The 25,010-nt window shown below is 36.8% G+C and overlaps 2 protein-coding genes across 2 annotated transcripts in view; both read left to right on the forward strand.

The window, feature by feature from the left end:
• Window positions 1–299: 299 nt before the first annotated feature.
• Window positions 300–3,399, forward strand: LOC137036143 (T-cell surface antigen CD2-like). The gene is made up of 6 exons (XM_067410161.1): window positions 300–418; window positions 891–1,181; window positions 1,283–1,531; window positions 1,634–1,705; window positions 2,319–2,468; window positions 2,606–3,399. Exons 1-6 carry the CDS (start codon window positions 361–363, stop codon window positions 2,761–2,763), a joined length of 978 nt encoding a protein of 325 aa, XP_067266262.1. The 5' UTR covers window positions 300–360; the 3' UTR covers window positions 2,764–3,399.
• A 7,901-nt stretch (window positions 3,400–11,300) lies between these two features.
• Window positions 11,301–25,010, forward strand: part of LOC137036142 (prostaglandin F2 receptor negative regulator-like) — a 42,703-nt gene continuing 28,993 nt past the window's right edge. Inside the window, exons 1-3 of the mRNA XM_067410160.1 lie at window positions 11,301–11,772; window positions 16,044–16,415; window positions 19,548–19,964. Coding sequence (XP_067266261.1) covers window positions 11,721–11,772; window positions 16,044–16,415; window positions 19,548–19,964 — 841 coding nt within the window. The 5' untranslated portion in view covers window positions 11,301–11,720. The remainder of the gene's footprint in view (window positions 11,773–16,043; window positions 16,416–19,547; window positions 19,965–25,010) is intronic.

Genomic DNA, 25,010 nt, shown 5'->3' on the forward strand with positions numbered 1-25,010 from the left:
AATGATTTTTATACTGTATAAATTGTATATTTTCTCCCCCTACACTAACCCTACTTCTAAACCCATCAAAGACAACTTTCTGCATTTTTATTTTTTCAAAACACTTCATTTAGTATGATCTATAAGCTGTGTTCCTCATATGGACCAAAATATGAACAGATTTAATTTTCTATACTATTTTGTCTCAACATACACAATAAGAATGAAATTCAGATCTCATTATAATCTCCTCTGAATTACCGTCAGCGCTGGAGCTCAGCGTTACCCGCACACGCTCCCAGAGACGCGCACACAGGAAACTAGACCACTGAGAGCCTGACATCTTAAAACACAGCAGCTCACTCAGAGACCTGTGTGAAAATGCTGCAAAACATGACATTCATTCTCCTCTTCAGTTTAATCTTCATCTTCTCCTCTGGTAAGTTATTGATCAGCTATATATATTTTCTCTATAATGCCACATGTCTGATTATACACAAATTTTCTTCATAGTGAATTATTTCTACACCGAATAAGAAATTATTTGTGTGGTTTTTGGTTTTGGATTGAATTTTAGTTTCATTTTTCAGTCCTCAAAGTTGTGGAATAAAAACCTAAACTTTTCTGCTTTCTACTTTTATTACTTACAATTAAAAACAATTCACATTTCATAGCAATCTATATGGTTTCATATGAATATTTATTACTCAGTCATGTGTTTCCCATGTAAGACCCATTGCTTTGAGCAAAAGTGTTTTAAGATATCATCTTTTCTCTCGCGTGTGTCTGTGTTAAATCAGGTCATGTCAGCAATAGTGAAAAGTCACGACTGCTCGATACGAAACAGCAGCATTTCTCACTGTGTTATTGATCCTTTTGCTCAAACTTTTAATACCACTTTATTTTTTTAGGTAAATCTGTATCTTCATGTATCTACAAAGCAGTGGGTGAGAAAGTTGTGATTCAACTGGGTGATGAAGAATTACCACAGAACAGCCACTTGATCTGGACACATAATGAAAGCAGGGTGTATTTAAAAAAGGGCTCAAATGTTAAGATACAAGATCTCAGCATTGACCGCTATGGATCCCTGATACTGGAGAACATACAGAAGAGCAAATCTGGGGAGTACAAAGCCGAAGTTTTTAATCTAGAGAGTGGAAAGTTAATAAAGAAAACAGAAGCACATCTCTGTGTACAAGGTATGTACAAGCTTGTCATTTCTTTCCTCTGTTTTTGCCTTTTCAAAGCAGGACCAAGAGTGTCTCAGCATTAAGACTTGCTGTTGTTGTGTGTGTTTCAGAGCCGGTGCCTGAACCTTCAGTCAGAGTCCAGTGTGTAGAAGAAGGAGTCAATCTGACTTGCATTCCTTCGAATAGCACTGAGGTTTTTGTGTCCTGGACGAAAAATGGAGAGGAGTCAAAGACGACACATGCCGTTTTACACGTCAGCTCGTCTGAGCTCAAATCTGGAGATAAGTTCTCATGCACACTCAGCAACATGATCAGCAAAAAGACAGCAAAAGATGTTCAGCCGGTGTGCTCTGACACAGGTTCATATATCTGAAGAAATCATTCTACATGTTATATTCTCATGCATGACAACATTGGTTTACGATGTTGACTCTAAGAATATTTTTATAATCCATTTAAAGGTGTACATGCAACAAATGAAGATAAGAACAGAAAAAAAAAAGAGAAAAGCAACAACGAAAATAAAAATGACGGTAAATGTCTATTTCTATCACAAAGTTCCTCATGATCATGTTTCCTGCCACAGAGCTGCCTTTGAGGAATATATGTCATGAAGCTGCTTTTATTAACCTTGAATATTTGTCAATTTAAATTATATCATTATTGTTAAAATGTTATTTTGTAAAAAGAAAAAAAAAGAGATCATATATTACATTTACATAAAACATATTTCAGCAATGTGGAATACTTTATTCTGTTTGGTCAATCACAAAATTCTGTGAATAAATATTTTGGTATAATGATGCTAAACACAGACAATTGGTTTTCTATGTCGCTGTCATAGTTTTATCTCTCTCAAATCATAATCTTCTCATGTATTAAAATCATTTCAGCTCAGATCAATATTTCATGTCCATTTAGTTGGTAAGCAGCTGTGTAATAAGTGGGTTGATGTACAGACAGACGATCATTACAGTAAACTCTTTCAGGTTTTTCTGTCGTGATTCAGACCTGCTTACTGTCCTGTTTATGTTTAAGTTTGTGCAGAAAGAGAAATTGTGTTTTTGCATCTTTTTGCAGTTGCTGAAATGATAAATGGTGGTAATTATAATGTTTTTTGTTTGTTTGTATTTGATCCTTAATTAGATGTGACTGAAAAGAAATTACTATTTGGCTTTGATTTCTGGTGGATGCTGGTGATCCTGTCTGGAGGAGCAAGTTTCCTTCTCATACTCTTCATCATCTGCCTAGTCTGTGTGTGCCGCTGCTGCAGCCGAAGCAAGAGGAAGGCAAAAGGTATAAGTTCCCAGTGAACTGTTTTGAGAAAGCAGACATAGGTCTGATTGAGGTAATAATGTCATTCAGTGTGGGTGTGTTTCTGAACATTCTTAAACCAATTGTTTCACATTCTGCTGTATCTGTCTGTTCTGCAGAGGAAGCAGAGTTTCGACTCGTCTCTCTAATGCCAGATCACGCAAATCAGCCTGATGAGCCGTACATGCAGAGAAGCGAATCTCAAAGGCCTTCCAAAAGCCAGCGTCCTCTTCCGCCCCTGCCCGGCCCTCAAGGTCCTGCTGTTGAACCCCAATGAGAGAACAACCCCAATGCTGAATGAAATATAGTTTATATGTTTTAGAATTGATGATAATGCACCAGTCAAAAGTTTGGACACATCAACTCATTCTTTATTATTACAACTTTCAACAATTTATAATAACTGTAACTTCATCAAAACAATGAAGTAGCACAGATGGAAGCCTGAAAAGCTTCTTTGTCAAGATGTGATGCTTTTAAAAAGTATGATTGATTAGTGCCAATTTGCTTGGCTCTGTGTGATCGGTCTGTACGTTTGTTTGGGTAAGTTTGAGTTTATATGACGTTGTTTTACATATCTCAAATTTAATTCTGAACAAACAATATTTCTAGTTCCTTAAATGCTTTGTAAATATATGCAACTCATTGAATCTAGGTCATTTCCGTTGATTATATGAGGATCTGTGTGACATTTTCTGATTGTGCTCACCGAGACCACCTTTGTACATGCAAGCACAACAGACTTTTGCACTTTTCCTGTTTTAACTGATGTCACTGAATTGTGGTCGCAAGATCTGCTTCAGAAAACAGCATTACACAGATCTCTCACTCAGTTCAGTACACTTACTGTTCATGAAACCTTACTCACTGTTCAGTAGCCTCAAGCTACACAACTGAACAACAACAAATCACAAGTTAGCAAAGTTTCTTAAAATGTACACTGCAAAAAATGCTGTTCTTACTTAGAGTTTTTGTCTTGTTTCTAGCCAAAATATCTTAAATCAAGAAGCATTTTCTTGACAAGTAAAAATTATTTTCTTGTTTTCAGGAAAAATAAGTCAAAATTAAGAGAAATAATCTTATTTCAAACCAAAAATAAGCTATATAATCTTGTTTTCAGTTTGAAATAAGATTATTTTGCTTACCCCATTGGCTGATTATTTTGCTTGTTTTAAGGAAAAACTCTTAATTTTGACTTATTTTTCCTGAAAACAAGAAAATAATATTTACTTGTCTAGAAAATGCTTCTTGATCTAAGAATTTTTAGATATTTGGACTGGAAACAAGACAAAAACTATAAGTAAGAACAGCATTTTTTGCAGTGTACATTTTATATTCAGAAAGGGGTCTCACTTTATGAAAACTGTGACCTTGATTCCTTTATCTCACAGATTAAATAGCAAGTTAAAGTTTAACGTTAAACCAAAGCCTGAGTTACACTAAGGTTTCCCACATGTGGTAGGTGTCAATGCGATTCTGACATTTGGTTTGAACGTGTGAATATGTGGGTATTTGTGCTTTCATCTGTCTACCGCATTGATCTCTCGTGAAAATGTATTTGAATTTTCCATTGTGAGCTCCACATGACAAGAGAACAGTCAAATGAATAAACACATTATTGCATAAGTCTGGAATCCAACTGAAAAGTGAGTAGGATGCGGCTTTTTCGCAGTCACAAGGTTAACCTGGTTATGTAAGAGGTAAATGGAACATGCTGGTATCATATTTCCACAACTTTCTAAATGAGTAAAATTATCTCATGAATATTCATCTTTCTAAGTGTTTTTGCATGTTTCTTCATTCTTTAAAACTTTGTTTTCTTATCTATGTAGCTAATAGTAAAGCTAATAAGAATAAGCTGGATAGTTTGAAGCATGACTTGCATGTGATTCTGAGTTACAAACATTCTAAACAGTGAAAGTATTGCTTGATGCACAGGTGCATTGACCTATTTCGTTTGGATTTCTTTGCTCTTGATGTCTGAAGTGAAACTCTCACACTCGTTCAGTCTAGTTGTGTTCAAAAACAAAAACATAAATAAGGTATTTTCATCTCTAGGCACAAACTAATAAAGAGTAAACTTATTAACTAGATAAATAAAATAATAAACAGTTCTGCACTCTGAGATCACAGTATGGCGGTTAAGATGTCATTGCTGCAGTTTGTGGCAGGTTTCCACATTCCTGTTTGACAGAGAACGTGAAGAGATGACTGAGGATAAGTCGTCAAGAATGGCCTGTATATTTTACAAAATGTAGAACAAGAGCACCCTGGACATCTCAATCATATAGATGACAGTTCATGACCAATTTAGAACAATAAGAGAGAAACAAAGAAATCATGATACAGAGGTTCAGTTTACACATGGTATCAGGACCTGAGTGATGGTATAGGGGGGCGTCTTCATCTCTGCTGGTTCAGCTCAGGCCCAAGTTGTCTTTGTCTTTGCTGGTTTAGTCCAGTCAAAACAAGTTATCTTCATCTCTGCTGGTTAAGCCCAGCTCCAATTTGTCTTTAGCCCTATTTGGACGGGATTAGTTTTACCTGGGGAGAAGGGAGTAAAGTAATTATTACCAGAGCTTCTCAGTGGTTATCGTCCCGTCTGAATGTGCCATCGCAGTAATCATTACGGACAATATCAGTAAAGATTACAGTGACTTTTTCTGTAAAAAGGTCCGGAAAAATGACCTCAGGTAATACTAATCCCGTTCGAATAGACCTGCTGTAAATATGTACGGTAAAATTCCATCATTTCCTGTTTTAAAATAGTTTTCTGCGCATTTTTCAAGCATGGAAGCACTTGAAGAAACATTCATTTGTGTTGTAGGTGACGGGACAAGTCTGTGGCAAACCTCAAGTATTTTCTACATACCATTCAGAGCAAAAAGAAGATTGAAGCAATTGTCTAAAAGAAGCTAAGTGCCTATTACCATCATAATCCAATCAGAATTTAATTAATAAATCGACCGGACCTAACTGTTATTTATAGTTTATATATTTAGATTATGTTTGTGCACATGGTATCAGGAAGCAACGTATTCCCACATGACGACAGGGAGGTGATGGCGGTGTGTAAATCGAGTTATCCCTCCGACTTCTGCTAGTTTCACTGAGATGTCTTATCCCGTGCGAATTGGCCATATATAACATTACAGATGTCCTGTGGTAAAATTACATTACTCCACCTCTCCATTTAAAACTAATCCCATCCGAATAGGGCTTTTGTCACCAGTGGTTCTACCTAACTCTAAGTCTCCTTTGTCCAAGCCTCCCTCTCACTCCTCCTCTGTCAAAGCCATCCAGGTCCTTGACTTCACCTCCACTGTCTCCCTTCAACTCTTCGGCTCCTCCATCAGTGGTTCTGCTCTGCTGCTCATATCCTCTGTGGTCTTCACAGTCATTAGCTCCACCTATGGCTGCGGATCCTTCAGCTTCATCTCGGGCCTCCAAGCCCAGGTCTCTACCTTGGCCCTCCATCCCATTGGCTCTATCTTGGCTCCACGATCCCTTGTCTCCAACAGGGTCTGTCATCCCTCGGGCTCTGCCAAGCTTCCTTGTCCCTCTGGCTCCTCCTTTGCCAGTCATCGCTCTGACTCTTCTTCAGACTTCCAGATCTCTGGCTTTGCATTGATCCTCCACCCCTCTGGCTCTGCCAGGCTCCTCCTTCTGTCTGGTTCCCCAATTGTTCTCAGTCGCGCCAACTTTGGTCCGCCAAGCCAAGCTCATGTCTCCACCTTAGTCGTGGTCCCCACTGTTCCTGACTTTAACTCTGTCAGTCGGGCTCCTGGTTCCACCCTCTATTGGTACCACCATGGGCCCTCATCGTGACTCTGCTCTGGGACATGCTCCATTTTCTCTGTTCATTTTTTTTGCGTCGTTAAGGGTTAAGTTGTAGTGTTACTCTGTGTTCATTAAAGATCTCTTTGTTCTATCATTCTTCGTCACATATTGTCTTTGTTTGATTTACTACAGACTACCCGTGACACCTACTGACGTCAGTTACAAAGCTTCACCACCATTCACAAATCCTCTCCCGTGACCTCCTGGGATAGTAAAGTGTCTATCCGAATACTTTTTGCCAACTCTTTTATGACAGCTGTGAATTTGAGCATACTTCTTTTGTCACATATTGTGAAGAACTGACCAGAATGCATTTTTTGTCACCGCGGGACGGGTACTGTCGCGTTGCGGCAGGAAGTTAATTTCTGCTCTTGACCGCTAAGTGGTGCTATAACCATATATTTTCACATGTTATGGAGTGGACGTATTACAGCTCATTTTTGTGAGTAGCAGAAAACCGTGCCATGTGGAGATAGTAAAAAATACTATCAATAAGATTTTTAAAAATCACAATCACATGAATGTAAGCATTTTCTGTTTAGAATGAATGCAAACAGTACAGTTAATGTCAAAATTGTGTTTACTTTTTCATAGACTGCGCTTTAATGCAGTACTAATACCCTGTATTTTATTTTTAAAAATATTTCTTAATAGGCCTATGTATTATGTTATTTTATTCTTCTTTTAAAAATGTAAATTATGTAGGCTACACATTTGTATTGGGTATTAGGAGTGATAGTGAAGTCTTCCCTATAGTAATAACAGTGTTGAGACAATAGCATAGCAGACAGCGTAACAACACATGCTACAACTGTGCTTTAAGAGATCTGAGTTCAAGTCCTGGTTTAATGTTTAGCCTGAAGCCAACATAGTTCATTTGAAATGTACATTTATTTATTCAAAAAATATATTTTTTATTCATTGTCTGTAATTTTTATTAGTATTAGGCTGTGTTCATTTTTAAATCATCATTTACTCCCCCTCAAGTAGTTCCAAGCCTGTATGAGTTTATTTGTTCTGCTGAAATCAAAGGAAGATATTTGGAAGAATGTCAGTAACCAAACAGATCTCGCCCCCCTTTTACTACCATAGTAGGAAAAATAAAATACTATGGTAATCAATGATAGAACAAAGAAACTCATACAGGCTTGGATCTACTTGAGGGTGAGCAAATGAAGACAGAATTTGAATTTTTGGGGTGAACTATCCCTTTAATCATAACAACATTGTAAATATTTGCTCTAAACTGATGTTGGTCTTTATTTTATTCTTCTTCATGTTAATGAAACAGCAGATTGGTCAAGCGTTTGGTTTTGTGAATCACTCATGAATGACTGATAACCAATACATAAATGATAAAGCAATGGAAGAAAAACAACAAATTTCAAAACAGATCTGTAAATCAAACAAATCATTTTTGGCTGAATTTATTTACTGCATATTTATGATATATCTCGGTGCAGTAGCCTTTTTATTTATTACAGGTGTTTATTCTCTGTGCAATTTTTTTGTAAAATGAGGAATACAGAATCTTATTCTACTGACATTTTACATTTGTATTGGCAAATGAATTGCAGAGTTGCTGTGTACAATTAAAGCAGTGCATATGAAAAAAGTACAAGCAACAAGTTAAGAACAGAAGTTTTTCTTTCTGGTCTCCCTCGCTGATGCGCGCCATATGAAAAAGTGATCAAATTCACCATGAAGCTACTGAACTGTCTCTCCTAACCCCCATATCTGAGGCTGGTTAAAAACAAGGACAATTCAGACTTAAATAGCCATTCTAGCCTAATATTTTTAAAGTGTATAGATATTATGATGCCATGAACCACATTTTCAACCCCAATAATTAGCCTAAATTCCATGTTTAGAACAAACAAACAAACAAACAAAAAACTCTTTCTGGATAACGAACCCTATAAAGTTGCCACAAATTGACTTTTTCGCTGTAATAACTACAATGTCTTTTTGAATTTGTTCTGAATTATAGACCAAAGCGTGTCCATATTATGAACGTCTTTACTGACACTGCATCTACTTAATTTTACATCCTAGACACAAGGAATATAAACACTGACCTCTCTATTCAAACCTGCAATAATTAATCATTTTAACTGTCCCAGGACTTTATGTAGGCACATAAAATAGTCAAAAAGTAATCAAATAGCTGGAACATTAAGCACTTATTATGATAAATAATCAGCCAAGATTAAATGTATTATTATTATTATATAATTATTATTACCAGTAATTTATTTCATTATTTTATTTTCATTTAAAAGTACAAATGTAACAGCAGCCTTACTGAGCAATGTTGAAAACCGGTGGAGATTTCGCGATCAAGCGTCACATGTCCCTATGCAAAGACAGTGTGTAGGGACCCCTTTGCCAGCATCCCATAATCCATGCTATTTATCACAGTTTTTTTTTAAATAATAGTGTAGGACTATACACACAGCACTCACTGATAGAAAAACTATCATGTATACAGTATTACACTAATGTGTGTGTATGAATTGTGCATGAAGCATGCAAAATAGAGCACCCCAGTATCTCTTAAGTCATAAAATGATTTCATTATTTATTTATCTTCACTTATTCCCAGCAGCGTTTATGAGGGCGTTTATTTGTGAGTGTGTGGACTTCTTTTGTAACATCATAAATGACTTTACTTTCACTTTTGAACAATTGAATGCATCCTTGCTGAAATTTATTAATTTAAAACAAATTACTGATATATACTGTATACTACTAGTTACATATACATATATGTATAGCAGATATGTTTGTTAGCTACTTTTAATATAGTAACTTGTAATATAGCTAACTATCTTTGCTATAGGGTAGATTTACTGTTGTTCCACTATTTAAATTATGAGCAGCTTGTAGCCTGACAAGTTCCTCAACACTGGACAGATTCAAGTTGAGGCTCAACTCTGTACTTACAGGTTATCACCACTAGAGGGAGCTTTTGATCAATCTTTGTTGGATGTTGGACTAGCATTTGACAGATATTTCTCTACTTTCTCTTTCTCTGTTCCTTCTTCAACACAAAGGTGTTATATTTTATTTTGCAAACATCATCTGCATCAGCATGACGCTCGTGTTGTGAAATCACAGTAGGTGTCAACAAAGATATCGAGTGCATCAAGCTTGCAGATGTGAGCAAGCATATCCTGGAACACATTTTGATCAGATTGAGGGAGAAGAAAATAACTCTAATCTTGTTGGATTCTGTTATAGCAGGACATTAATAATGGCACAACTGAATGCAGGGACAAGTTGATCTCTATTTAGGTTTGAAATGAGTACAAAAAGTGGTCAATTTTCCAAATGCATTTATTAGATCACATTCAGTGTTGGTGACACATTGTGTGTTTGATTGACAGATCACTGTCATTAGTCACTGTAGTGTCCTTGTTTGCATATGATAATCTGGGTTGTGCTGGTGCAGTAAATCCAGCTAGCTGCTCTTTTGTTATGTAGGCATGTCTGAAGGGTGTGTTGTGTTTGTTCTGAAAGCTCTAAAACTGGGAGGAGCCGTTCACAATGATGGTCTGATGGAACTGTGAAAGGGAAAGCTTAACGAATTTTGACTTTATGTTCATGCTCTGTGTGTGTGTGTGTGTGTGTGTCACAGGAGTAGGTCACTGCAGCCTGACTGAGGTCCTGAGCCAACAACCATATGCTCTGCATCAAGTAAAAATAGTAGCTCACACAATGACTCGTGTCAGTGTTAATCACTTTGGCTTCACCAAAAGGTACACTGACCTTTGAGCCTGAACCCACTCACCTCAACACCTGACCTCTGCCCAGATCGTTCACATTCACACAAACAAACACACGGTTTAATCTTTTAGTAAAGTATGTCTGACTGTATGTACACAAGCATTTAAAATGCATGAGTTTATACAACCTGATCCAGTAGGAAAACGTAAATATCACGAGATGACATTTTTCGTATGAATTTGTTGATTATTAGACAAAAGTAATCATATAGGTCCGCCCCAACTCGTCACAGGGGCGCAAGCAGATTGTACAAAAACATACAAATGAGATTGTATGAATTAAGTAGCCACCAGTTCATCAAAACATAAAATAGTTATGAACTGTCATGAGATTGTGTTTGTATATAAACACAGTGTTGGGTATGATACTCTAAAAATATAAATTAATTATAGCTACTAATTACATCTTCAAAAGTGTTATTAGATTACTAATTGCTCTCTTTAAACATTATTAGATTACCTATTACGAATTACTTTCTAAATCCCACACCGACCTCCAGCAGTTGAACAACACAAGGACAGACATGAAACTGCACTTCTGATTCTTTCAAATAAACAATATATACAATTACATAAATTATCCTTGAACTGAGCAAACTGTGTAAAGGGAGAAGGTTACATTACTTTTTAACATTACATCTGATGTTAAATTTAGTGTTTTATATCGAATTCTTGGATAGTCTGTAATGCAATTACATCTGAAGTATCTGTAATTAAATTACAGAAAAGAGTAATCCCTTTTCAAGATAAAACTAATATGCAGATATTAATTTACATTCACAATGGGGTCCAAAATCCTGAGATCGCTCATGAAAATGTCTATTTTCTGTAGAAGCAAGACAATCTGATGTCTCTGCAGTTCACATGATCAATTCTACATTCGATTAGTGACCCGGAAACACTGCAGAATATAATTTCATTTCACAGCATAACTCACCTTTCTACTAAAAATGTCATAACCCCCCAAAATCAATTTGTTTAAATGAATGAATGGTTGTGTTCCTACACTGTATCAATGCATGGATCATGTATTCATGCAGGTTTATGTACGAAGAGAAGAGCAGATCTCCTACAACGACTTTCTCTCGGAGATGAAAGGACAGATAGACTAATGAGGACTATTTCTCGCCATAAATGATTCATTCTGCACCGTTCTGGGAACATGTGAGGAGAAGTGGGTGGTTCGTGGGTCTCTCTGGACTCTTGGAGTTATTCTGGGAGATAATTAGCGCCTGAATTTTGCCTGCACTGTCACGACTCAGCGCGGCTCAGTCAGTACCGGGTGCGGCGGAACTTCACCTGCGGCGAACGGCACGGCCGTGTCCCCTCCCTCTTCCAACACAGAGAACATATCCACACACACACATGCTGACTCACACACACTCACTTCCGGACACGACTGTGCCAATCCAGCCCTATGTCCTGAGTTTTATCATGCAGCACGCGCAGATCTAGTCCCAGCGCTGAAGGAATAAACCGCGCGACTCTCGCAAAACTTAATTCAACTTTCGTGCCGGGAGAGACTCTTTCACCGCGCGCTCACAGGAGGATTTCACACTTTGAATGACAAAGGCGATCCCGTGGGAAAATCACGCGCCTTCACAAAATGGATAAAGGAACGGGACTCCTCCGTCCTGTGATTTTGTTTATTGCTCTTGGTAAGTTGATAGTTTCTGACTATGAAAAGATTGTTGTCATTATTTCAAGGCAACAAAGAGATTTGCTTCATGAAGCGCGCCTGAAAAGCGTGTTTGTAGATTAAAAAAAAGTTAGACATGCATTGTGTCTTTATTATAAACTCGTCATATGGTTGTTTATCTTACTTCAGACTCCTTTATGATGAAAATGAGCTAGATGTATTTAAGATCGATGTAAAATTTATATAATCATTGTCATATGAGCATCAGAAGGTGCTTCCTTATCATTTTATAGGCTATGTTAACCCAAACAATGTGACATTAGTCTGTTAAGAGCTTGAGATTTTGTTTCCTTTTAGGCTTTATGGTAAATCCCCAAACCAGAGCTGACTTATTGTAGCAAATATGTGTGTTGTGTAAAGTGTGAATCTCAGTTGTCTAATATTGCCTACACTGTAAAAAAGAATTGTTGGTTTAAATTAAAAAGAGTAAGTTACCTGGTTGCCTTAACATTTTGAGTACATTAAACTTAATACAATGAAGGCAACAGAAACTCAAAATAGTATGTTATCTGAAGCACATTAATTATTGAAGTTGATTTGACACAAGAAAAAATGTCGTGATTAATCATGAAAATAATTTTCTACAGTGTACATGCCAGCTGCCAGAGTTTAGTTTCTAATTCCAGTGGTTAGTTTGGGTGTAAAATGTTTACTACAAGCAGATAGTGGAAACCTGTTTTTCAAGCATTATGTTTGCTGGGTTTTAAACATGATTTTGCTTCAGGACTTGGTGTCTGGGGCCAAAGTGGTTTACCATACAAAAATGGCCTTCACATCAAACATTAAAATATATGAATATTACTGTGTGAGTCCAACAATATGCAAAAAAATATTAATATGACAGGTGCAATAAGATCATAAAGTGTCACTTAAATTTAAATTTTTATTCTTTGAACAGACAATAATGTTGATTGCTTTATTTGTTTTCATATGGTTGTAACTAACCACCATGAATATGACCTCTAATATTCAGAATAATATTTGAGTTTACATTGACAAATAGACTCCCTTTGTTCTTGAATATTTGATTACATGCTTGATTTTTGAGGATGAGGGGATGTCACACACCATATCCATGTTGGCATCCGCCTGAAAACGTCTACCATGTGGCATGAATTTGCACTAAAGTACTCTAGAGTTTTGCTAGTAGGCCTATATTTCTCATAGTATGTTTACAATACCTTTCTACGGGAGATTCTCCCGTACTCTATTCTTTTGATAGAGGGAAACAAGATACATTTCTAGTTTAAACATGATTTATTCTTCAGACATTCCTCTTTAAATGCAGTAAGTATCAGCTGTATGCTGAGTGAATCACTTTTGGTTTTCAATCACTGAAAATGGGTAAAAGTCAACAATTTGAACATGGAGCTGCTTTGAGATCCCCATATCTATGGGACTGAACGAAATAGGACCTTGATAATGGAGATTTAAAAGGGAACGTTTATTAAGAATGAGAATCTAGAAGGATATTAAGATATCTTGAATACTTGTAGAGTTACAGGCATGGCAGCTTTGGAAAATGAATATTTACATCATGCAGTTGAGTTGATCGAAAAACATGAGATACATTTCTAGTTTCAACATTATTTGTTCTTCAGATATTCCTCTTTAAAATTAAAATAGTATCAGCTGTATGCAAAGTGACCCACATTTGGTTTTTGGCCACTGAAACTGTGTACAAGTTACCATTTTACTCATGGAGCCACATTATGATCTCCATATCTCTGCGATTGAACAATCAAAGGCCTTTAAAACGAAGATGCCAAAAGAACCAGAATCTAAAAGGATATTAATATATCTTTAATACTTCTTGAGTTACAGAAATGCAAACTTGAGGCAAAAAAACACAAGAAGTGAACTGTCACTGTTGGCATATAATGAAACAAAGATTGACATAGTTTACTAATAGACCTGCAAATCTCTGTGTAAAAACAAAATAATGATGCTGCCATGTTTCTAAAGTCATTTTTACACTCCTCTAATTTGGCTCCAAATCTCAGGTGAAAATGCTCATTTTGACCCTCCTCGACAAAATAGTGGATTACACAGTAAATCTACATCTGTGACATTTAATATTTTGCCTTTGATTACCATTTATGTTTGTCTTTCTACAGAAAATATATTAACAAAGTCAAAAATTTGAGCCGGGGACCTCTGGTTGAGTTGACACAGAATGACCCAATAGTATGCTAGTATGTGCTTCAAAATTCAGCACTTGATTGGATGCATGACCTTTGACGTTAACAATAAAAGATGGGAAGTGTTGTTGTTTTTTTTGGCTCCCTTTAAAAGATAGAGTTGTTGTTTATTATTTGCATTTGCAAATATTTTTTTGTGCTGATAAGTTTTTGTTGTCTGATTTGGCATGTTCTCTGGCTCACATTCATTATCATTCATCTAATCAGCTCTTACTTATCAACTCTCACCGTTTCTTGTTTTAATACTGCAGCTTTTGACCTCAGTTACATGACAGCAGGTTTATTGTACCATATATTTCTCTAGTGTCTACTATGTTTGCCTTCTGAGTCTTCACACCATATGAGAGCAACCAATCCCTCATGAAGAGACAAGTTGTTACATGTCACCTTCTCTCAGTTTTGGTTTCTGTCCCTCTTCCTCTTCTCTTCTGCTGGTTTGTCTGTTGTTGTTGTTTTTCCCCCAGTGTAATGTTCCAGCTCATTCTAATTTGTGTTAGTGAATTTTCTGTCTTCAGCTGCCATGCCGATATAATCTGTCTCTGAGCACTTAATTCCCAACCCAATAAAGTCTTAATGTTCACCTTTAGTTGCGACAGCATGTTTTCATTCCAGTGCTTTGAACTCATCCATGACCTAATATGGTTATTTACAACTAACATGTCCATGAATAGACAGTCTCTTTGAGGTCATCTTTAAGGTGTACTTTTAACAGATAAACTCATTTAAAATGTAGTCTTTCTCTTCTGGGAAAACAGCAAAAATATTGATGACTCATCCTGCACTAGGGACTGATCATTTCCCGTGACATCACCACACGTTCTGTCTCCAATGGTTCCTTTGAACAACATGGTTTGGACAAACTTGACAGAATTTGGTTTTTATGACTTTTACACCTGGTTTCACAGCCTAGTCCCAGACAAAAATGCATGTTTAGCTGTTTTGACTAAAAGTAACTTGCATATCTTATAATATGTCAGTGCCATTGTTTTCTCAAGATGCACATAAGTTTTTTTTTCAAATGCACATTTATAAAAGCTAGTTAAAGGGATAGTTCTTCCAAAAATTAAAATTCTGTCATAATTTACTCCCCCTAAAGTTGTTCCAAACCTGTATACATTTCTTTGTTCTGATGAACACAAAGAAAGATATTTGGAAGAATGTTTGTAACCAAGCAGATCTCGCCCAAATTGACTACCATAGTCAATGGAGGCGGGATCTGTTTGGTTACAAACATTCTTCCAAATATACAGGTTTGGAACAACTCGAGGGGGAGTAAATGATGACAGAGACTTCATTTTTGGTTGAACTATCCCTTTAAATGTAATAACTGTCTTAATCTAAACCCTGTCTATGAAGCCAGGCCTAAATCATTTTGGTTGTAAGATAATTGATCTAAGGGATTATATACTGCCCTGCCCTGCCAAAAAAAAAAAAAAACTTTCCAGAGTCCAGACCTTATATTCAGTGAAAGTATTTGGGATTTGCTTGTCAATACAAGATCTTGACCAAAATTTTGATGGAAGTGTGGACAAGATCTTGTATTGACAATGCAAGAGGTGAGCACTCTTTAAAGTCCACTCCAGCACATCCCAAAGATGAATGTACTTTATTTTTATTGAGAGTATATAATAGTGTGAAGTGAATGCCTGAAATTAGTTTTCTAATATACAAATTTACTTTTTTTTTTTTTTTTTTTTTTTTAATAAATGAGCTGAACGGGGCAGTGAAGGGAATAAAGTGTCCATCATATCATATTGTTTAAAAACCATCCCAGGATGCTTTTCATGGGTGGCGACTTTGTATATAAGATGACAAAATCTAGTTTTGATTAACATTTCTGGTCACTGCCTAATTCTCATACTATTGTAGTTTTGATCACTGTACTAATGTTTTAAAATTGTTTAAATCCAAACCTTTGACTGATACTGTGTATTTGATCTGTTACTTGTTCCAGTTGTCCAGTAGTGTGTTTCTCAGCACTCTTGTTTTCCATACACCATATGTGAGACCTCTTGTCTTCTTCTCTCAGTGGTGGTCGGTGAGAGCCGTGTGGTGAAGGTTCCCGTCGGGCCTCTGGTGCGCGTCGAGGGTCAGGCCGTCTCCATCCGCTGCGATGTATCTAACTACGAGGGACCCAGAGATCAGGACTTTGAGTGGTCTATGGTCCTCGCCGGCGATAAACTGCTCCAGCTCGTCTCCACCTTTGACAATACTTTCACGGACACTAGAGTGAAGGACCGGGTCAACAGTGGTGACATCAGTTATAAGAAGCTGGCAGATAACGCTGTGGAGCTCAGATTCAAGAAGGTCAGAGTGACGGACAGCGGCTTGTATCGCTGCAGCACGCCCAGCACCGACTCCGTCTACAGCGGGAACTACGACGCCGATGTGGAGCTCAAAGGTGAGTCAAGTGTGCGTTTACCAGCTCGTTGTGCTACACTAGATGTTTTCACAGAGCAAAAGCAGGTTTATTTATTCATATTATGCTCCATCTGGGAGGAAGACTTCAACAGTGTCGCTGCATCTGCCAGCCCGAAATGAAGTTATTTATTTATAATAAAAATGGGGCAATGACTTCAGTATATACAAAGGGGAAATTGATAAGCTTTAATATGGACCGATATTTTGGTATTTTATCATAATAACTCTGGCAAATTGTCTGATTAACAGAAGTGGTGATAGTGCCAATTCCAAAACCTGTGCATTTGTGAATATAGGGTAAATATTATGCGTCAAAAATGTTAGTTTTCATTCTGTGTACAAAGTTATTTTAAATTTATACTACGGGGCTGATTGGTTGATGAACGTTCTAAGCTGTGCAATTATTTCAGGGAAAGGCACGTCTAAAGTAGTTCTAGCAGGTCTTGACCGCATTACAGTTCCATATCAGTACGCCAAATAATTTCAGTTATTTCAATAGGTCCTTACAGCCTACAACAGCAAAAGAAACAAATCCCACAATGACAGTGACCAAGCAAATAAATATAGTAAACTATAGGATGAAGACGACAAATTATTCTCAAGGTTTTTGCCAACAAATACGTTTTATTATGTCCTGAAAGCTTGTACTCTTTCTCCCGCTCTCTCTCTCTCACTCAAACACACACTCACACAGAAATGTGTTGTCACCTTACCACCTCGGGTGTGCTTTATTTTCTAATAATTCAATGGCCTGTAGTCAATTATTTCATACATCTTACTAAACTTAATTGTAACATATATGTTGTCATTCTATCAGCTGCCCTGCACTAGCCCTTATAGGTCAACATTTTCAAAACCTATAAAGCCTGACATATGAAATAGGATTTTTTTTTTTTTTTTTTGAAAATTAGCAGTTTAATGAACCTAAAATCTGCAGGGGGGGGAAAAATATGTTTTTTTTTTTCATAATCATATTTGTTACCTCTGGCTTTTATTGCTTGTATAGTTTGATTTAGTGAGAATATGGAAAGAAAAACGGATAAATTTTATTCAGAGGCTCAAACTGACCAAAAATATGTAACTTGCTGCAGATGCTGATATTTATATGGATGAAATTCTGATGCTTTATAATGTATATCAATGAGATCTTTAAAACAATATAGCAACTACTTTGATAAAATCATATAAATATCAAATAATTATCTGCCAATAATATATCTTGGTAAGATTTTTAAATATAGTAGTAAGATATTTAAATGTTTAGTTTTTTGATCAAAGCTCTGTAGTTTTAAAGCACATAATGCAATGCAGTACAATGATGATTAAGAGATGAACAAATAATCCTTTCTCAAAAGCCTGATGATCATATTTGAGACTCACGATTTTTCTAATAAATGATGGATAATCAAGAGTCGCTTCAGTGCATCAGTGTTCATCTTGAAATGTTACTAACACTATCAAAGTGATTCTTACATTTACTTTATAAAAAGAAATCAGTGCAGATTTCACAGCAGAAAGAAATGTGAAGCACGAGCTGAAGGACGATTGTACAATTAAACTAAAAGACTTTTACTTGCTAAAAAAGTATGAACTGTCAAACAAACAAGAGAAGGCCTGTAGCAGATTGTGTGAGACAGGATTATCAGTAAAGTTTTGATCATGTTGATCATTTTAGAGGCTTTACATGTTTAAACAAGGCTGCACTAGGAGTGTAAATGGAATGCGATGTGCTGCAAGGCCTGGAGTGTGACAAAAATACAAAGACTTATTCTTTGCTCTACTTACTAGAGTGAAAGTCTCTAAAGCTCCGAAGCTTTCTTTCAGACAGCATGCTGATTTTATCACTCCATTCCATTTCTGGATGCACCAATAGAGAGAATTAAGAGCACAGAACAACACAGGGAACATAAAATATGAGGTTCAGCTAATTCATAATACAAATCTGTTCATTCTAACTGGGAGTTTAGTTATACAAGATGAAAAAGTTCACCCCAAAATAAAGTAATTAAAGGTATGGGACCTATAGTGCCCCTTTTACAAGATGTAATGTCAGTCTCTGGTGTCTCCAGAATGTGTCTGTGAAGTTTCAGCTCAAAATACCCCACAGATCACTTATTATAGCTTGACAAATTTGCCCCTATTTGGCCGTTTTTGTGTGTGTCCCATTAAATGCAAATGAGCTGCTGCTCCAGAAGAGGGCGGAGCTTTAACATCTCAACAACAACAAAGCTGGAGAATCTCACGCAGCCAAAATGAGGATTGTCAGTAACGTGTTCAGTCTTTTATTGTTCAGGCCTTAGAGAGGAGCATTAAACAAGCCAACACAATCAGGAATTTCCCTAAAACTTTAGCCAAAAGTCAGAAAAGCTTGATTCACTGTGACACAGACACAGAGCGTGAGAGAGGTCAAGGGTCAAACACAAACTGGCTCTTTGCAGCTCTTTTAGCTGGTGTTGTGATGTAGTAGTAGTAACCGCACTGTTAAGAAGAACAGTACATGAAGTTCAATATAAAGAGTCACGTGAGACCTGCAACTAAGTGTGATTTACATGTTTTAATGTTCGTTTAAAAAAGATGGCAGATCAGATTATGATTATCAATGTTGAAAACGCTTTAATATTCAGGATTCTTTGATGAATGGACAGTTCACTAGAACACATCATTATTGTAAATGATTTTACTGTCATATTCAATCCTTGCTGAATGAAAACATTAATTTCTTTAAAAAACAAATCATGCTGACCCCAAACTTTTGAGTTGTAGTGTAATCTATATGTTTTTTCCTTCATGATATCCCATTAATATTGTATTTGTTGTATTTATCAGCTTTTTTAGAGGTGAAGTGTGAAATTTCTGCAGCACCAGTAGCAACAAACAAAATTACAGTCTTTTATTTGAGCGGCCAGACAGGGTCGAATATAAAAACATTGTCTAAACCATGATTTTAAGATTGGGGCAGGATTATCTGTTTGTCCTAACAATGGAAGACGAGTTTTGAAAACAAAATTTTTGCAATTCTGTTTGGTGATGTGAAAGTCACACACTTCACCTTTAAACCCTTTGACGCACATCCCTCTCCTGCCTGCTTTAAAGTGTCCTTTGTTCTGTCCAGTGATCGGGGACAGTCTGAATGTTACTTCAGCCATTCCCAAGTCATCGGTGTCCGAGGGAGAATCGGTAGAGCTTCAGTGCAACACGACGCGTGGCTTCACGGAGCACACCTTCCTCTCCGTCACCTGGTCCATCAGGAAAGGGAACATAGCGTTGGAGGAAATCTTGACGTTTGGGCCGGATGATAAGGTCAAAGTTGGAAGCAACTACACTCAGCGTTACACAGACGGCGAGCTTCGCTTGGACCTTCGTGGAGGTGGATTTTATGGACTAGTCCTGAAGAGAGCAAAGCCGTCAGACCAAGGGGTGTATGTGTGTATGGCCCAAGAGTGGGTGAGGCAGGGAGAAGGAGGAAGAAATTGGAGGAAGATTCTGGAGAAGTCTGAGGAAATGGGGATGGTTGTTGTTACACCCACAGGTGAGTCACGTCTCATTCTCTTCTCAGTTCCCATTATGTGAGTCTGTTTTCTGTACAATTGTGGGCCTAGATCAATGAAACTTTGGGAGACAGATGACTCCATTACCTGAGACATGATTATGAGGTTGTGTGTTAAAATATAGCTGGTATTAAGGTGTTTTATAAAGCTCCTCAGCGATGGCACTGCAGAATGAACGGTACTATTACAAAATATGATTCTTCTCCATATTTGATGACTCATGATACTGAAGAAGATGTGACAACATTTCCAGAAAGAAATTTTTTAAGTGTCCTTGGTACTTAAAGAATTTTTTTCATACGTTTTCTTCATCCTTTCTTCAAAAAATATTATAAGCTCTCACCCAAATTAACCAGCTAAATATAATGGCATTACAAACTTTGATGTGAAGCACTACTAATGACATAACTTTCAAACTACTTATATTTTAATGTTAATGCTAAGTTTTTTGTGAGTTTAGGGCAGGGGTGTCAAACACCGTTCCTGGAGTGTCACAGTCCAGCAGAGTTTAGTTTTAACACACACACCTGTGGTTTTCATATAAGCCTGAAGGTCTTGATGAGATGTTTAAATAGGGTTGAAGCTAAACTCTGCATGCCTGTGGTCCTCCAGGAACTGAGTTTGACACTTGAGTTTGAATGACATTATTCGCTGTGATTCATGGGAGTAGATGAACACTGCTGATCTCATTTGCCACACTTTCAATTCCCATGGCAGAAACAGGTTTTCTCGCTGGATGATTTCCCTTTGGGATTATGGGTAGTGTAGTTCTTCAGCAGAAATGATAGTTTTTCGCTTCAGAAGGCCTTTATTAACCCCCGCGGAGCCGTGTGGAGTATGTTCATTATGGATGGAGGCACTTTCCTCAGCTCATACTCTTTGATCCTCGTTCACTGCCATCATAAAGCTTGGATGCATCAGGATATGTATTAATATTCCTCTGACTGTGTTCATCAGAAAGAAGAAAGTCATTTACACCTAGGATGGCTTGAGGGTGGGTAAAACTTGGGCTAATTTTCATTTGAAAGTGAACTAATCCTTTAAAGGTGCCCTAGAACTTTTTATTTTAAAAGCTGTAATATAAGTCTAAGGTGTCCCTTGAATGTGTCTGTGAAGTTTCAGCTCAAAATACCCCATAGATTTTAACTGCCTATTTTGGGGCATCATTAGAAATGAGCCGATTCAGGGTGTGTGGCCCTTTATGTTCAAACTTTTTATTAGAGCAAATGTTATTACAAGAAAATAGATTACAAATGTAACATTTTTCCCATTTTGAGACTTAACCTAACCATAATACATAACCATAAAAAAAATAAATAAATACAATATATATTTAATACAATATACATATTATATATATATTTATACATACAATCATATATTAACTAGGAGGTAGAGTATTAAGAGACTTGAAGTAATCAATAAAGGGACCCCATTTATTAAAGAAATGACTTTTCCTACTTTTTCCAGTTTAAAAAAAAAACATGGTATCCACTAGCCATTGGGAGGTTGTTGGAGGAATATTAGATTTCCAGTGGAGCAGAATACGGCACCTAGCTAACAAAGAAGTAAAGGATAAAATATCTTAATTGTTTTGAATTAAACTGAGACCAGATTAAACTGAGACCCAAAGATTGCTATAGCGGGGCAAACACCAATTCTAACTTTTAACACTTTAGACATAGTTGTAAAATAATTTAACCAAAAATTTTGCAACATAGGACAAGTAAAAGACTCAAATTGCACAGAGAAGCATGACACCTGTCGCATCTGTCTTCAATATTAGGAAATATTTCAGATAACCTGGCCTTGGAAAAATGAATCCTGTACAGTACTTTAAATTGTATGAGGCCAAGACGTGCACAAATTGTACTGGAATGTATTCTGTCCAGTGCACCCACTCACCAGTCCTCTTCAAAAGTTTCACCCAATTCTGACTCCCAAGCTGTTTTAAATTTGTCAATATAACAGTCATTTAAACCTAAAATACAACCATAAATTCTTGCAGTTTGTGGTGTGTGGCCCTTTAAATCTGGTGCTCCACACCCATCGAGCTTGCGCTTGCCTTAAACAACATAAAAAAAATTTCAAATGGCTAATTTAACCCTCAAAATGGATCTTTACAAAGTGTTCGTCATGCAGCATGTCTAATCGTGTAAGTACAGTGTTTATTTTGATGTTTACATTGATACTGAATAAGTTTGAGGCTGTGCTCTGTGGCTAACGGCTAATGCTACACTGTTGGAGAGATTTATAAAGAATGAAGTTGTGTTTATGAATTATACAGACTGCAAGTGTTTAATAATGAAAATAGCGACGGCTCTTGTCTCCGTGAATACAGTAAGAAACAATGGTAACTTTAACCACATTTAACAGTACATTAGCAACATGCTAACGAAACATTTAGAAAGACAATTGACAAATATCACTAAAAATATCATGATATCATGAATCATGTCAGTTATTATTGCTCCATCTGCCATTTTTCGCTGTTGTTCTTGCTTGCTTACCTAGTCTGATGATTCAGCTGTGCACAGATCCAGACGTTAATACTGGCTGCCCTTGTCTAATGCCTTGAACATGAGCTGGCATATGCAAATATTGGGGTCATACATATTAATGATCTCGACTGTTACGTAACAGTCGGTGTTATGTTGAGATTCGCCTGTTCTTCTGAGGTCTTTCAAACAAATGAGATTTATATAAGAAGGAGGAAACAATGGAGTTTGAGACTCACTGTATGTCATTTCCATGTACTGAACTCTTGTTATTCAACTATGCCGAGGTAAATTCAATTTTTGAATCTAGGGCACCTTTAACATGTTTTTAAGAGACCATCTAAACTCTAAATAGATGATTTATCCTTTTAATCCTGTGAGTGTAAACACATCCTCATGTTTGGACCAAATGCACAAAATGTATGTATTCCAGTGCAAGGCATTATGGGTATTCCCCCTCTGTAATATATGCAATAATATGAGATTCAAGGAATTTCTAGCTTTAGTTTGCTTTTATAAAGCTAGAAACTCCTTGAATCTCATATTTATTGTATCTATTACTGAGGGGGAATACCCTTAATGCCTTGCACTGGGATTAATACATTTTGTGTATTTTGTTTGCTTTTTAGGTAAACACAGGTTTACAATATTCACATTTCATAAATCCATACTATATTAAAAATAAAAAAGAAAATGAATCCTGAAAGCAAGTAAAGACTAGCTGTGATGGTTATAGTGCGAGTTATAAGGAAAGTGGAACTGTTCAAAAGGTTCGGGATCAAACTGAGCTGCTCAATGTTAGACCAATAAAAAGTGCTCACTATTTAAATTGACAAGTTTCTCTAAATTAAAAATATTCCTTTATTTTATTATTTAAACTTTTTAGTTCCTTAGAACTAAAAAGTTCCTTTAAAATAGAGTATTCTACAAGATGGTCTGACTGACACAACACAGCCTCGCTGTCTCAACCTGCTGCCTTTTAAACGACTGTTTCTAATTAAACTGATCTTTGCACTCGGGTATGAGTGTTTTGTGTGCAGTATGCATTAGATAGTCAGTGAACATACAGTGGGTTTGCCGTCTGTGACTGAGATTATCAGGGTTGTCTGGGTTACAGAACTTTACTTGAACTTTTTTTTTTTAATTTGCATTGGGATTTGTAAGAGAAATTATTGCCTCTAGACATCAACCAGGAGACAATGGCGCTTTCGAAGTCCCTGTTATTATGAAGCATTATGAACAATGATACCGAAGTCTAAGGGATTTCTAGACTGTAGCTGTGATCCATTATTAAAAGTTCTTTCATGAGGCTCTCTCTTCAGTAAATGGGTTCATTTTATCTCAGCTTGCCTTGAAGTTATAAAGAGGCCTACGGGGCTTTGCGAATATTGGCAATGACTGATCCTATTCAAAGTCAGAATGTCTGAGGATGCCCGTATATTGCACCAAAAGGACCAAAAGTACCGTAAAAGAATCATTAAAGCTGTCTATACTCATACTCGAGTCTTCTGCGGTCATATGATATAAGATTAATGTGATAGTTTTGGTCTGTATCTGTCACTCTTCTCTGATTTATTTCCTCTCTGTCCTCCCGTTCATTCTCAAGAGAACATTCAGATGGCCATGTTCTTGTCGAGTGCCGATCACACCATCTTAGATTTGGCTGGATATACTTCACTGACCACACAACATGCATGGAAAACTGAGCGATAACTTTAGATGATGGTTTCTGGCTTAAGTAATCACTTGTTTTCGGTTTTTATCTCTGACTTGCTCACAGGACCAGAAACTCCCTCAGGGAACAGAAAGTCCCAAACTCTTCCAGACGCGCAAACGTTTTCCCTCGGGGAACTCTACCTTGCCCTTCCCTACATCACCTTTAAACTATGTAGTATTACTAGATGCCTGGACGCAGTTTTAACAGTGGCGTGTTTAATGGAGTCGGTTTTGTTTGCCGTTGGCCCTGATGTTATCTCGAATCTCGACCCTCTTACCGGCCTCCAGACTGCAATGCAGCAACGTGTGAGGGATGTTTGAAGTTTAGCAGGCAAACCGAGTCACTGTCCAATCTCAGTGCACTGCAGTTCACCCTTCATGAATGGGAAGCAGATCTTGGTGGTCACAGTATTTTAGAAAGTAGTATTTGATAATACAAAAACAAGTTTAATAACTTGTTTTGTATATCACTATACACTACAGTTCAAAAGATTATTTTTGTGTTTTTGAAGGCTGTATTGTTTTATATGGTATAGTGTAATTTATTCCTGTGATCAGAGTTGAATTTTCAGCATCATTACTCCAGTCTTCAGTGTCACATGATCCTTCAGAAATCATTCTAATATGATGATTTGATGCTCAAGAAACATTTCTGATTATTATCAATGTTGTGCTGCTCAATATTTAACAATGAATACTTTTTTTCAGCAAAGATGCATTAAATTGATCAGATGTGACCGTAAAGACATTTATAATGTTACAAATGATTCTAATTCAAATAAATGCTGTTATTTTCAACTTTCTATTCAAAGA

Source organism: Chanodichthys erythropterus, chromosome 14 (genome assembly GCF_024489055.1).
Source record: "Chanodichthys erythropterus isolate Z2021 chromosome 14, ASM2448905v1, whole genome shotgun sequence".
NCBI classification, from domain to species: domain Eukaryota; kingdom Metazoa; phylum Chordata; class Actinopteri; order Cypriniformes; family Xenocyprididae; genus Chanodichthys; species Chanodichthys erythropterus.

Excerpts from the sequence above, each read along its gene's own strand:
- LOC137036143 (XM_067410161.1), top strand. The coding sequence starts at position 361 with ATGCTGCAAAACATGACATTCATTCTCCTCTTCAGTTTAATCTTCATC. Across the intron at positions 419-890 it reads AATCTTCATCTTCTCCTCTG|GTAAATCTGTATCTTCATGT; the intron begins GTAAGTTATTGA and ends TTATTTTTTTAG. Across the intron at positions 1,706-2,318 it reads CAACGAAAATAAAAATGACG|ATGTGACTGAAAAGAAATTA; the intron begins GTAAATGTCTAT and ends ATCCTTAATTAG.